The following is a 12900-nucleotide window of genomic DNA, read 5'->3' as shown; positions in this document are numbered from 1 at the left end:
CATACTTTGGTCATGTTCTAAGGAGAGACCGGTCCTTGGAGAAGGACATCATGCTTGGGAAGGTGGGGCAGGCGCAGGAAGGGAAGGCCCTCTGGGAGATGGACTGATTTGGTGACTGGGGCAATCGGGATGAGTGTGTCAGAGACAATGAGACTGGCACAGGACAGAGGAGACTTTAGAGCTGTTGTACATAAGGTCGCTATGCGTCACAAGCGACTCGACAGCATAAAAACCTAAGGATCACTTATGAATCAACTCTGACTCTCCACAATGCGGTTTCTCCTTAGTAACCATGTATCCCAGCGGCTCACCAATTTTAACAAATGCACCCAAAACCAGCAAGATAGTAAGAAACAGTGCTCTCTGTACAATTTTTCTGTTAACTTAAAACTGCTTTAAAACACAAACCCTGGTTTTTAATTGTACACCAGCAATGACGGCAGCCACAGGCAGTGGTGAGATTAAGGAATCCTGCATAGGTTAACATCTTCAGGTTAATAACAAAAATGTTTAAAGAAGACAAAGCCATCAGGGGATGGGCTGAGACTGGACGGAAGGCTGCAGGTGCTCGCCAGGTGCCAGCCTCCGGTACCGACAGGCCTCACGGCCACGTGGACACACCTGCTGTGACTGGAGCTGTATTCACTCACTGGACACACCAAGTCCTGCGAGGACTTCTCCGGGGTCTGAACACAGACACATGTGAAAGCCACAGTCCTTGCACCCAGGGAAGCCAAAATTACCAACCGAAGCCCAGGTGGACCAGCAGAAGGAGAAGCAGAGGACATTTTAAAAGGAAACAGCATGAACACTAAACCTCAGAGAGTCAGTCCATCAAAGGCTGTATCAGAGGACAGCTGTCCAGGAGCCTGTCTGGGCCCCAGTCGGTTTCTGTCTGCTCCCTTCAATTATTAATATGTCGACAAAACATTGACTAGACTGTGAAATGCAGGAAGCAAGCACACAGCGTAGAGAGTGCCCAGGAGTGCCGCCCCCCCGAGAGCGTGGCAGGGAGTTGGCCACGTCGTGCCCGAGGCCTGCGTAACACCCTGACCTCGTGTGGCCACTGTGTGTGGGACGGGGCTCAGAGTTCAGCCCCCGGCCCGACACTATTTCTCCCAGCACTACTGGGCCAACTCTGGCACAGAACAGGCCGCCTCCCACAGAGGGCTCACCAGCAGGAATACAGGAACTGCGTCCGCAGCGCTCACAGACACTAACAGCAGCGCCCCTTGTCTTCTGCAGAGAAACTAGTCTCCCTCTAGAACCATGAGTGAGGAACACCAGCAGGCAAAAAACGCCTCCACGCCCTTTCACCCCTAGATCCACCCTGCTGCCCTTGAACTCCCTGAGCCTCCAATGGCCAATCAATCTGTCCTGGAGAAAGGACCTGGTGACACCTTAGAGCGCTCAGCTGTAAATCAAAAGGTCACCAGCCAAGAAAGATGAGGCAGCAGAGTTCCTTACAATGTCGTGCTGGTAGCTGTTAAGTGCTGTTGAGACAACTACAACTCACAGCAACCCTGTAACCATGGACTTGAACCCTGTCCTGTCCTGCTCCATCCTCATCATCTACAACACAGGTGAGCCCATCGCTGCAGTCACTGTGTCCTGGTGTTTGTTGTTGTTAAGCGTTGTCGAGCTGTAGGCAACTCATAGCGACCCTATGGATCAAAGTCCTGGACACCTGTGTAACTTACGTCCTTTCTCCAGGTTCACAGGGTTTCCAGAGGCAAGCTATTACAGAAGTGGATGCCACTCCTGCTTCCAAGCATCTGCTGTAGTGTTCCTTGTTCAATGACCCTCCAACCTTTCCAAACACGCTGCTGCTCTCCAAGGAACAGTGTCTCCTAACAACGTGTCCAAAGTACGTAAGACGAAGCTTCACCTTCCTTGCCTCCAAGGAGGCTGCCGGCTGCACTTACTGGCCTTGGAAGTCCTAGGAGACCACTTTCCTCTGGCCAATAAAGAGGGCCGCTGGGGCCGGAATCGACCTGAGAGCAGTGATGTGACTCAGGTACAGCGAGACCTGCATGTGTGCAAAAGGATGTGCACCCCCGGCACAGCCTACACAGGAAGCCACCGAATTGCCTAACAACGTGGGCAGGTGGAGTTAAGTACAGGGACAGCCACACAGGGTCACACGCGGCTTTTCAAAGGCCGAAGGGGCTCCATGGAAGAGAGGAAACCACACTCAGGGGCAGCGTGTCGGTGACAAAAGCAAACAGCACCTGTCTAAAGTGGGGCAGTGAGCTCCCCTGCGAATAAGTAACGACAAGAGTGACAGGAGTCCACGCACGATGCACTGCTGCTTTGTTGTTAGGTGCTGTCGAGTTCCACTCACAGTGACTCTAGGAACAAGAGCGGAGCCCTGCCCTGCCCTGCCCTGTGCCGTCCTCACTGTCTCTGACACACTTGAGCCCACTGCTGCACTCACTGTGTCAATCCATTTCATTGGGGGCTTCCTCTCTTTCTCTGACCCTCAGCATGACGTTCCTGAATCCTCTTCTAGAAACGTGCCCACCGTCTCGCCTCCGTGCAGCACCCTGGCTCTGGCTGTCTTGAGGGAGGGGACAGAGTGGCCTGGAGCAGGGACTGTGTGGGGACGCTCAGCAAAGTGTGAGTGCATGTTTGGACTTTTCAATCACGTGCAGGTGTGACTGCTGCAAAAACATCTTTTCAGTAACGGTACCAGCGTCCATCTGCACTCGCTTGTCCGGGCATGGGACATCTTGAGGCCACAAGTAGCACAGCTGGTCTAGAGAGGAAGAGACGTGAGGAGGGGCGAGCGACACCAGGTCTCACAGTTCATTTAGTCCCACATCACATACTGTCTTTTTAAAAATAATAATTACAATAAAACAGAGAAAGCCAGGAAGTGTGTAAGGTAGGGGACAGTGCTCTCACCATCCAAAAGGGAAAACTCAAATATCTGCCCCCAAAACAAGTGAGAAGTGGCAGGACTGTGTTTGTCAAACACAGGAAATTCAGGAGCCCGGGTAAGACAGGGCAGCCCCTCCACGTGCACTGACACAGGTATCCGGGCAGCTCGAATTCTCACAGCGCTCACTGTCCTTCCCAACCAGGGCTGGGTCAGGGCTCTAGCTCATGCTCCCCAGATTTTCCCAGGTCCCCGTGCCTTCCCACCTCCTCAGCCCGTCATGGACTGCCTTTCCTCATCTCGGCACAGCTAGGGTGTCACCTCCTCCAGGAAGGCCTTGTCCACTTCATGTGCAGCCTGGGTCAGGCCCTCAGTCTCCATGCCGAACTCAGAGCAGATCACAGGAGGATGCTGTGAGCAGAAGTGTGCCCCGTGGGCTGAGGGCTCCCCGAGGGGGCATCAACATGAGGCCCTGGGCCCCCAGCACTCGGCATGAAGAGCTGCTCAGGCAACTTCTAATGGACCAAAGTATACCTTCACCCATCACTCAAGTCTCAACTTTCTCGCACCAAAAGCCACTGACGGTGTTGTAAAGGGGGGTTCCTACAGTCACCCAGGTGCCAGAAGCATCACACCTCCAGGTTGGGCAGAGGAAAGGGGTGTGCTTCAATGCAAATCTAAAGCAATCCGCCAGCACAAAATCCCCAATTCTGACAAGGTACGCACCTCCAGGGAGCAGCGGCAGGGGGGCCCCTTCTCACACCCAACACCTCCAAAACTCACTGCCTTCAAGTTAATTCTGACTTACAGCACCCTTTATCAGGGTGCCCAGTCTGCAGATTTTAATTGGAGCCGATTCACAAGCAGATGGTGGGTTTGAACTGCTGACCCTCCAGTTTTCAGTTAGCAAATTAACCTTCTCACACCCAGTCCTGGAAAAGCCCAGGTCCAGGCCTTTCTCTGACAACTGACTGAGGCCTCCCTCAGGCCACTCTCTGTCCTGTGTACGAGGGGAGAGCACCCTGCAGAGATCACAGGGTGGGATGGGGCAGAATGGGCCAGGAGAAGTCAGGTGCTGTCAGCCACCATACTCCTTAAAACAAACAAGATTCCAGGTTTCACACTGAAACAACCACCTTCCAGGACACCTGGGCTGACGAGGCCAGGCTGTCGCAGCGCTGGGGTCCCTGCCATCCCTGATGCTGGCATGGAGCAGGCTGTCAGCCACCATCCCCAGTCCAGCACTCACTGGGCCGGCTGTGCTGGGCACTCAGGGAGGAAGGTGTCCAGCATAACCAAGTTTACACAAACACCCAAGGCTCAGAGCCACCCTCCACAAGGCCACCCACATACCAGGGTCTGCTAGATGACACCAGAGAGAAGGCTGAGTCTGCAAGATCCCAGCTGGCTTTCCAGAGAATGTGCGGCCTTGACAGATAGTGAGGAGTTCAGCAGCCAGGGACAGGGTGCAGGCACCCCAGGAGAAATCCCACTCTAGGATGTAGGGGAGCTGATGTGAGGGGCTCTCTTCCCAGGTTCTCTTGGGAGGCCACCCAAACAGGTAATACACACACGGCTGATGCTGACTCCCTCCCACATGAGACTGAGGAGAAAGAGTACTGCCACACGGCACAGCCCCAGTCATGCTCCCCCCGCCCGACTCCCTCTCCAGCTGCCCTCCCTCTGCTCACAAGGGCCAGGCCACCAGCCCTGTCCTGCTTCCTGCTGTCCAAGACACCAGGAAGTTGAACTACGTTACAAGGGAACTGGCTTATGGGACACTGAGCAGAGCAGTCACTTGACACTGGGGACCCTGGCAGGGTACTTCAAACCCACCCCTTTACAAAAGGGCAGCGCCCAAGGGGATGAAGGCCCCAGCTACTTCTTCCCCAGTGCACCAGCAGCACTGCCCTCACCCACGCAGCCAACCTAGAAGGCCAACAGACACTACTCCGATTGTTCCTCCCTTGGGAAAGCCCCCCAGGAGCATGCCACCATCGTCCCGGGATCTCGGCTGTCAAGGCTGCGATCAAGGCATGTGCCCAGCACGCGCTCCCACGTGTCTGCATGGGTATGAACGCACAAGGGCCAATGTGCTACAGCTGTGGGGACGAGTGAGGGCCACTGGGGCCCAGGCGAGGATGGAGCCGGAGAGCAATCACACAATGCCTCATTCAAGGCCCTGACTGCGGGATTGTGCCCTGATCTGGAGGGCAGGGAGCGGAGGGAGGGGCAGTCCCCTAGCAGAGAAAGCGCGTTCCTGCCCATGGAGGGGGAGGGGAGAGACACTCCACCAGCTCGCGGGGCTCACGGACGGCACACGGACGTAGACAAGCCACGTTACTCGGGTATGTCACTGGGAAGGAAAACCGAAATAGAATCACCTTGGCGGGCAGCTACCCATCACTGACCTTGGACCATCGTTTTGTTGACCGAGGTCAATAGGGTACATGATGTCCCTGGCTCAGGCCAGTTTTCCAGATGTAATAAAGCCTAAACTGGGGTTCTCTGTCTTTGGGTACCAGAATGATGTGATTGGAGCCTGTAAGCACACCAGCTTTGGCCACTGCATAGAACAACAAACGACTTGTCAGGGCTTGAGACAAAGGCCATGCCCCAGCTCAGGGCTGCAGAAGGGCCATTCCAGTGTCCTGGAAAGCATTCTAAGAGCCTGCAGTTCTAAGACACAGCCGTCACCCTGGGGTGGTGGTGGCCAAAGCATGGTCTGTCCTGGGTCCCCACACTCCTCTCTTGTTTTTCAAGTGCCCCTGACTTTAATGTATTTTACAGATACTATAATTTTTACAAATGTGTGACAATCCCAAGTTGAGCAAATTCGACCAGCACCACCTTCCCACACTTCATCCTCTGTCCTGCACAACTCGGCCAGATCACACGAGGACCTGAGTGTGTCACCAGTGCCTCGAGCATCGGCTCAGGTAACAAGAGCGAGTAAGAATTTTCAAAAGGCCAAAACTGATGTCTGCTCAACCATCCAAATGAGTATAAAGTGGAAGAACTTCCATAAAAACAGCTCATGGGAATACGAAATGTCTCAGGACGCCCAGGTCAAAGTTCCCAGAAACAGGGATGTGAGGTTTTCCACGTGTGCACTCAGCACAGGTGGTTTTGTGTGTGCCACAGTCAGAACCGGCCCACAGCTGGCCCTCCAGGGGGATTCAGAGGCAGGCAATCACACAGGGTAAGACCCATCTCTCTCGTATGGAGCAGCTGGTGGATTCGAACCACATGCTTTTGGGATGATAGCGCAGCTCCTCACCCACGAGGCCACCAGAGCTCCATCTGAACACGGCACAGGTCAGGAAGGGGAAAGGCAGGTCAGGCAGCATGTACGACAGGGATTCCCAGGGCAGCAAGCTGGGCTGAGCCTCAGGGCTGTGAACAGCAGCACCCACGCTCTTTCAGCACCATTTGTTCTCAGAGTGGATGCCCCTGAGTAGCATCACACGCAGCCTGTCAGAAATGCTCCTTCCCCATCTCAGACCCAGTGAGTGGAGAACGCAGCGCACCGGGGGGCTCACAAGTCCTTCAAGTGAAGCTGTGTGAACTCAAGTCCGAGAGCTGCCGGCAGCACCGGCCTATCAGTGGGTCCTGGGCCAGGAGCATGGGCATGGAGACCATCGTGAGAGGACAGTGGGCTCCACACAAGCCGAGGTACATGTTCCATACAAGAGTGCAGCAAGGAGTCCAGAATGCACCCCAGAACGTGGGCAGCCAGGGCCGGGGGCCCATCCTGAGAGCCCTACATGCAGAACGCACCCCAAGGTGAAGAAGGAAGCAGGCCTGGACACCTCATGTCTGCCCCCAACCAGCGAAGTCAGAAAGGGCTATGGCAATGAACTCCTGTTCCCAGTGAAGCCCCGAATGCTGCAAGGAAGCCCAAGAGGCCACATGGTCAGCTACAGGTGGGCACCGAAGACAAGGAACGTGTGGGATATTTGCCACAGCGGAGAACAATATGGGACTGAGCTACAAAGGCAAACGATGCGGGTGAAACAAAAGACTTAGGGGAACGTGAAGAGAAAAAGTATGTTGTTGGGAAAACAAAAAGCAATTTGGAAAATTTTCCACCTTCTTCACTGGGCCTCTATTAAAAAGACTCTACAGAAGTACGTTTTCACTTCCTCCAAGACATTTTCTCCTTTCTACCACCAAAACCGAAATGACTGACAGAGTGACTGCAGCAATGGGCTGACGTACGTGGCTATGAGTCTTATTCGACTCAACAGCACTTAATAAAAAGCATCACCACCAGCAGAGTGCTGGTGGCCTGATGGTAAGGAGTTGCACTGCCAACTCAAAGGCAAGCAGTTCAAACCCACAAGGGAGCTCTAAAAGAAAAAAGTGAGCAATCTCCTCCCATGCAATTTACAGCCTCTAAAACCTGCTGGATTTAAAAAACAAAAAGACTAAACACATATACACACACACCCAAAAAAAACCTGCTGGAGGGTCAGCTGTGAGTTGGTTCTGACTCAATGGTACCTGCTGCAGGATCAGTTATGAAGCAAGTTCGATAGCAAATACCTCAACCACCACCACCAGAAGTTACCTACTTGAAATGCAGCAGCCAGGCTGTCCCACGAGACAATTTCAGGATTGTCGTCATGGACGTGTACTGTGAAGTTGGGATCGACCCATAGCTGACCCTCCAGAGGGTTTTCAGAGGCAGTTCACTGCACAGGAGACAGCTGATCCTTCTGCGGGGCAGCTGGTGGGTTTGAACCACATACCATTGGACTGCAGTGCCATTTCTTACCACTATGCAACCAGAGCAATCACTCATCCTATTGTTGTTGTGAGGTGTCACTGAGTTCAGTATAAACCAGAGAGAGCCGATGAACAACAGATCTGAACCCTGTCCTGTCCTGTGCCGTCCTCACAATTCCTGGCATACTGGAGCCCACTGCAGCAGTCCCCATGTCAAGCCACCTGTTAAGGCTCTTCCACTCCCTCGCCTACCCTCTGCCCTTCCAAGCATGATGTCCCTCTCCAAGGAATAAACTCCTTTAGCAAAATGCCTCAAGTATCTGAGATGAAGCTTACTCATTGCCTCCGAGGAGCACTCTGATGTACTTTGTCTAAGATATATTTGTCTTTTGGCCATCCATGGGATGTCCAGTAACCTTCTCCAACATCACACCTCAAAGGCATCAATTCTTCTGTCATCCTTACTCGTGGTTCAGCTCTCAGGTGCACAATGAGTAATCAGAAAGACCATAGCCTGAATCAGACGCACCTTATCTTCAATCTGGTATCACTGCTCCAAAATAACTTGGAGAGGTCCCTGACTGCGTATTTTCCCAGTACAGCATGTCTCCTGATTTCCCAACTGCTGGTACCTGGCATGCTGATCATGGATCCACAAAGGTAAGACAAAGCTGGTGACAGTTTCAATCTTTTCTCTATCTTTCATAATGTTACTTATTGGTCCAATTTTCTTGATGGTGAGATGCAACCTATATTAAGGCTCTATTCTTTGATCTTCTGCAACAAATGCCTCAAGTCTCCTCATTTCAGCAAGCAAGGTTGTGTCATCCGCACAATGCAGGTTATTGATGAGTTGCCCTCAAATCCTGATGCCATGTTCCTCTTCATAAAGTTTAGCTACTTGAATAATTTCTCAGCATATAGATAGGTTTGGATAGGTATGGAGAGAGAATACAACCCTGATGCATTCTCATTTAAGTGTTCTGGGATTCCTATTCCTATTCTTCTTAATGTTAGCCATAACTTATTATCCACAGTGTCAAATGCCTTTGCATAGTCAATAAAGCATAAACAGATATTCTTCTGGTATTATTTTATTTTATTATTTTTGTGTGAGTGTACCGTCAAATCAGATCTGACTGGTACAGGAGGAGATTGTCCCTCCTTCCTCGGCACAGCATCTGGTGGATTTGAACAGTGCACCTCTGGGATTGTAGTTGCAGCTCCTTGCCACTAGGCCACCAGAGCTCCCCTCTTCTGGTATTCTTTCATTTCAACTAATATCTCTCTGACACGAGCAATGATTAAAGCAGTTGGGATCTGAAAGGTAGGCCTTTTTTAGTTTAAGTAACAGTCAGTTGGGGCCTGGGGCTTCTTGTTTAAAGTAATTAGGACGCAGTAAGTGGGCCTTACAACAAACTGACAATTTAATGTTGTGTACCTTTGAGCGTCCAACTGGCTGTTGATCACAGTTTGTTGTATTTGGGGAATAGGTTGTTCTAATAATGCAGCACTTGTCTGTGAGTTTGCTGTACTGAGATAACTTGTGGGTTGCTGTGATACTGAAAGCTGTGCTACCAGTGTGGCAAATGCCACAAGGGTCACCCTTGGTAGCAAGGTTTTAGTAGGGTTCCCAGAGTAAGACAGATTAGGAAGTAGGATTGGCCATCTACTTTTTAAATAACAGGCCTCTGAAAATCCTATGAACAGTCCAGGAACATGGATAGTTACAGTAGTAGAACCCAGATTGGAAGTCAATCAAAATGAAGAAAAAGTGTGGCAAACATCCTTTAACAATTAGAACAAGAAATGGAAGAAGCATGAATGTTGGAAAACTAAAAATTGTTGAAAAAAAAAAGGAATGAATGAAGATCAACATTCTAGGCATTAGCGAGAAGAGACAGACTAGCTTTGGCCACACTGAATCCGATAATCACACGGTGTACTGTGCTGACAATGAAGAACAGGAATGGTGCTGCATTCAGTCAAAAAGTCAATTTCAGTTCTATCCTGAAGAACAACGTTGTGAGTGATAGGATATTATCCACACACATACAAGGAAGTGCTGTTAATACTTTTTTGTTGTTGTTATGTGCCATCGAGTTGTCTGCGACTCACAGCAACTCTATGCACAACCCCTGTCCGGAGCCCGTCTCACTGACTTTGACACACCTACCCCCACTGCCCCAGTTACAACAATCTATCTCATCTGGGGTCTTCCTCTCCTGTGCTGTCCCTCCACCCTTCCAAACACGATACCCTTCTCTAAGGACTAGTCCCTCCTGGCCACATGCCCAAAGTATGTGAGATGGAGTTTCAAAATCCTAGCCTCCAAGGAGAAACCTGATTTCACCCTCTGCAAGACAGTCTTGTTTTCTTGGCAGTCCATGGTACGTTTAAGACTCTTCTCCAGGACCACAACTCAAAGGCACCAGTTCTTCTCCTGTCCTTGTCTTTATTCATGGTCCAGCTCTCAGATGCATAGCAAGGAACTGCAAAGATCACAGTCTGCATTGACACACCATACAATTCCACAACTAAAGCCGGAGGAGGAAAGTGAAAGTTTTTACCAAATCGTGCAGTCTGAAATTGATGAAACAAGCAATTAAAATGTGTTAATGATAAATGGTGACTGAAATGGAAAAGCTGGAAACAATGAAGAAGGAACAACAGTTGGAAAATATGGACTTGGTGACAGAAATGAGGCTGGAAATAGAATGGATCAAATGTTTTATATTCAATTATTTATTAATTGCAAATACCTTTTTTAACAAACACAGAGTCTGTACACATGGACCTCACCTAATGGACTCCATAGGAAACAGGCTGACTACATCTGTGGAAGGAATAGCTGGAGAGGCTCACTAAAACAAGTCCATGAGAACATAAATATGATCTTGAGTCATCCTATGGTACCTGCTAAAATCTCACCAGCACTAGAAAAAGTCAAATGGGGCAAAGCATCCAGGACTTCATGGGTTGAGGCACAAGGAGAGAATGAGTCCCTGGTTCACTTGACCATGCAGGGAAGTCTCAGAGTGAGCATCTTAGGCTCCTGAGGTCTGTGAGTTGGGCTGCTGACTCTCACTTCCAAAGTGCTCGAGGGTGTTACTTCCAAGAGAACAGGTCTGTCCTGGACAAAGTAAAACTAGGCTGCTCCTTGGAGACAAGGATTTTGAAACTCCGCCTCACATACTTTGGGCCTGTTGACAGGAGGGACCAGTCCCTGGAGAAGGACATCACGCTTGGAGGGGTGGAGGGTGCGCTGTTCCTCCACACTTCTGCAATGTACTTCTAAACACTATGGACCACAACAAAACCATCTAACTTGTTCGTTGTTCTGGGCATGTCATCAGTAGGGGCCAATCACTGGAGGACACCACGCCTGGTGACAAGGAGAGGGTCAGCGACAGAAGGGACACCCTCAGATGGACTGACCTGGTAGCTGCAAGGACGGACTGGAACGGGACAGGGCTGTGCTGTGTTCTGTGGCGTGTGAGATTGTCAGGAGCTGGAGTCAACACAACAGCAGCAAACGAGGACAAGACAGCTCGAACTGAATCTCCACGCACCTCGGACCAGAAGCCCGAGCGCCCAGGTCAGGGCCTTGGAAACGGCTCATCTGGATCAATGGGTCCTGGTAGACCTTCAGAGCTGGGAGCATCTTTGTATGGGACAAGACGCAGTGCCACCTTACGTAAAGGAAGGCCGGGGCCTGCCCTGCCCTCTGGCCTCTCCTGGAAATGCAAGCGTCCCAGCAGCTGGAACAGGCCACCAAGCTGGCACTGGACGGGCCAGAGTGAGCAGGACAGCTGCTTCCTCAATCCCAACCACCCCAAAGGACAGACGACAGGGTTTCGACGACTTCTGTGCAAGATACAGAAACAAGAAGAGGGTTTCCTGCCTTTTATTTCAAAAGAGCCCAAGACTACTTGTACAACAACATCTTATTTGACAAGGCCGGTTTTCTTAAATGTCACCCCACAGAACAAGTTACTTCTCTGTCCACAGACTGTGGTAAAAATTAGACTAGGGGCCATCCAGAGGAGCAAGGGCCAGCTCTTTCACTCTGCCATGTGGTGCTAGGCTGGGGGCAGACAGTGCTGAAGGGAGACCAGGCAGGGGGTAGAGGAGCCTGGGTTCAAAGCCAGGCTCTGCTCCCTCATCATCCACACTCAGGGTGACACTTAAAGGCAATTCCTTTTCTGAGATGAGGGGCTAATTACTCAATTTCTGGAGTTGCTGACAACCAAGAGAATGTGGGTAAACTACTTGGCACATAACAGTACTCACCCAAGGCCAGCTCTTTCAGTTAAAAACCACCTTGCAAGATTCCATGATAGGGCAATTAGTACCAGAGTCCTTTGGAGGTACATGAAATTTCTTACCCCTTTCCTGGGTGGGACAGCAGCAGGCCATTCTGGGAATGGCCTCACGCTTCTACTGGCTAAAGAGGCCACTCTAAGAGCAGTGCGTAACAGGCAAGCTGGGCATCCTGGTGGCAGTGGGCTGGGAGGGCTCCCAGGGTCGCCTTCCAGGGTCATTCTTTTCCCTTTGAAATTAAAGAGAAATGAAAATTCTCCTATAACTCACTCTCATCACATCAACTTCCTCCTTAGCGGACTACCACACGACGGCTGAAAGCACCCAGCTCGTCTGGACTCTCTCTCCCTTCCAGCTCCAGAGCCTCAAAGTTCCTGCCGGTGCTGACTCTTCCCAAAGAACTCAACATGGAAATGCCAGCTGGGTTCCTGACCACATAGCCCGCACTCCAAAGGAAATCCCAGCACAGCCAGCCTACCAGAACCAGCCGGCACAACCAGTCTGAGCACAGCCCACCTGCCTGCCAGCCCACCAGGACCAGCCGGCACAGTCAGCCCTGAGCACAGTCCTCTGAGATCAGCCAGCACAGCCCACCTCCCTATCAGCTCACCGGGACCAGCCAGCAGGAAGCATCCAAGAGGAGTCATGTGCACACCCATCAGCTCCCCCTACGAGGTGGGGTCAGTGCGTGTTTCGAGGACTACAGGTAGTCACCATTACTAGCACGCCTCTCTCCAGGGACGCTGAATGACTGATATACTACTCCAATTTGGTGGGAGAGCCCCGGACACTATTCCTAGTTCCTTATAGAGCTACACAGACGCCAAATGAGTAGGCTCAGCTCTAGCGTGACCTGCGTGGTGCCTTCTTTCTGCTGCCACACAGGATTCACATCCAACTCTTGCCCAGCACAGAATGACAGAGGTCTTCCCTCCACCACCTCCCCTCCACTCTGACTGCAGCGC

General features: G+C 51.3%; 1 protein-coding gene across 1 annotated transcript in view; it reads right to left on the bottom strand.

The window, feature by feature from the left end:
* The window catches only part of FAM53B (family with sequence similarity 53, member B), a 78298-nt gene extending 75036 nt beyond the window's left edge, over positions 1-3262 (bottom strand). The window contains exons 1-3 of the mRNA XM_006880137.1: positions 3203-3262; positions 2693-2758; positions 593-686 (exon numbers count right to left, since the gene is read on the bottom strand). Coding sequence (XP_006880199.1) covers positions 593-686; positions 2693-2758; positions 3203-3262 — 220 coding nt within the window. The remainder of the gene's footprint in view (positions 1-592; positions 687-2692; positions 2759-3202) is intronic.
* Positions 3263-12900: the final 9638 nt, after the last annotated feature.

Source organism: Elephantulus edwardii, unplaced genomic scaffold, assembly GCF_000299155.1.
Source record: "Elephantulus edwardii isolate Elephantulus edwardi_28Jun2011 unplaced genomic scaffold, EleEdw1.0 scaffold00006, whole genome shotgun sequence".
Classification (NCBI taxonomy): Eukaryota; Metazoa; Chordata; class Mammalia; order Macroscelidea; family Macroscelididae; genus Elephantulus; species Elephantulus edwardii.
Note: the sequence above shows the minus strand (reverse complement) of the source record. Positions and strands in the feature narration are given on the sequence as shown.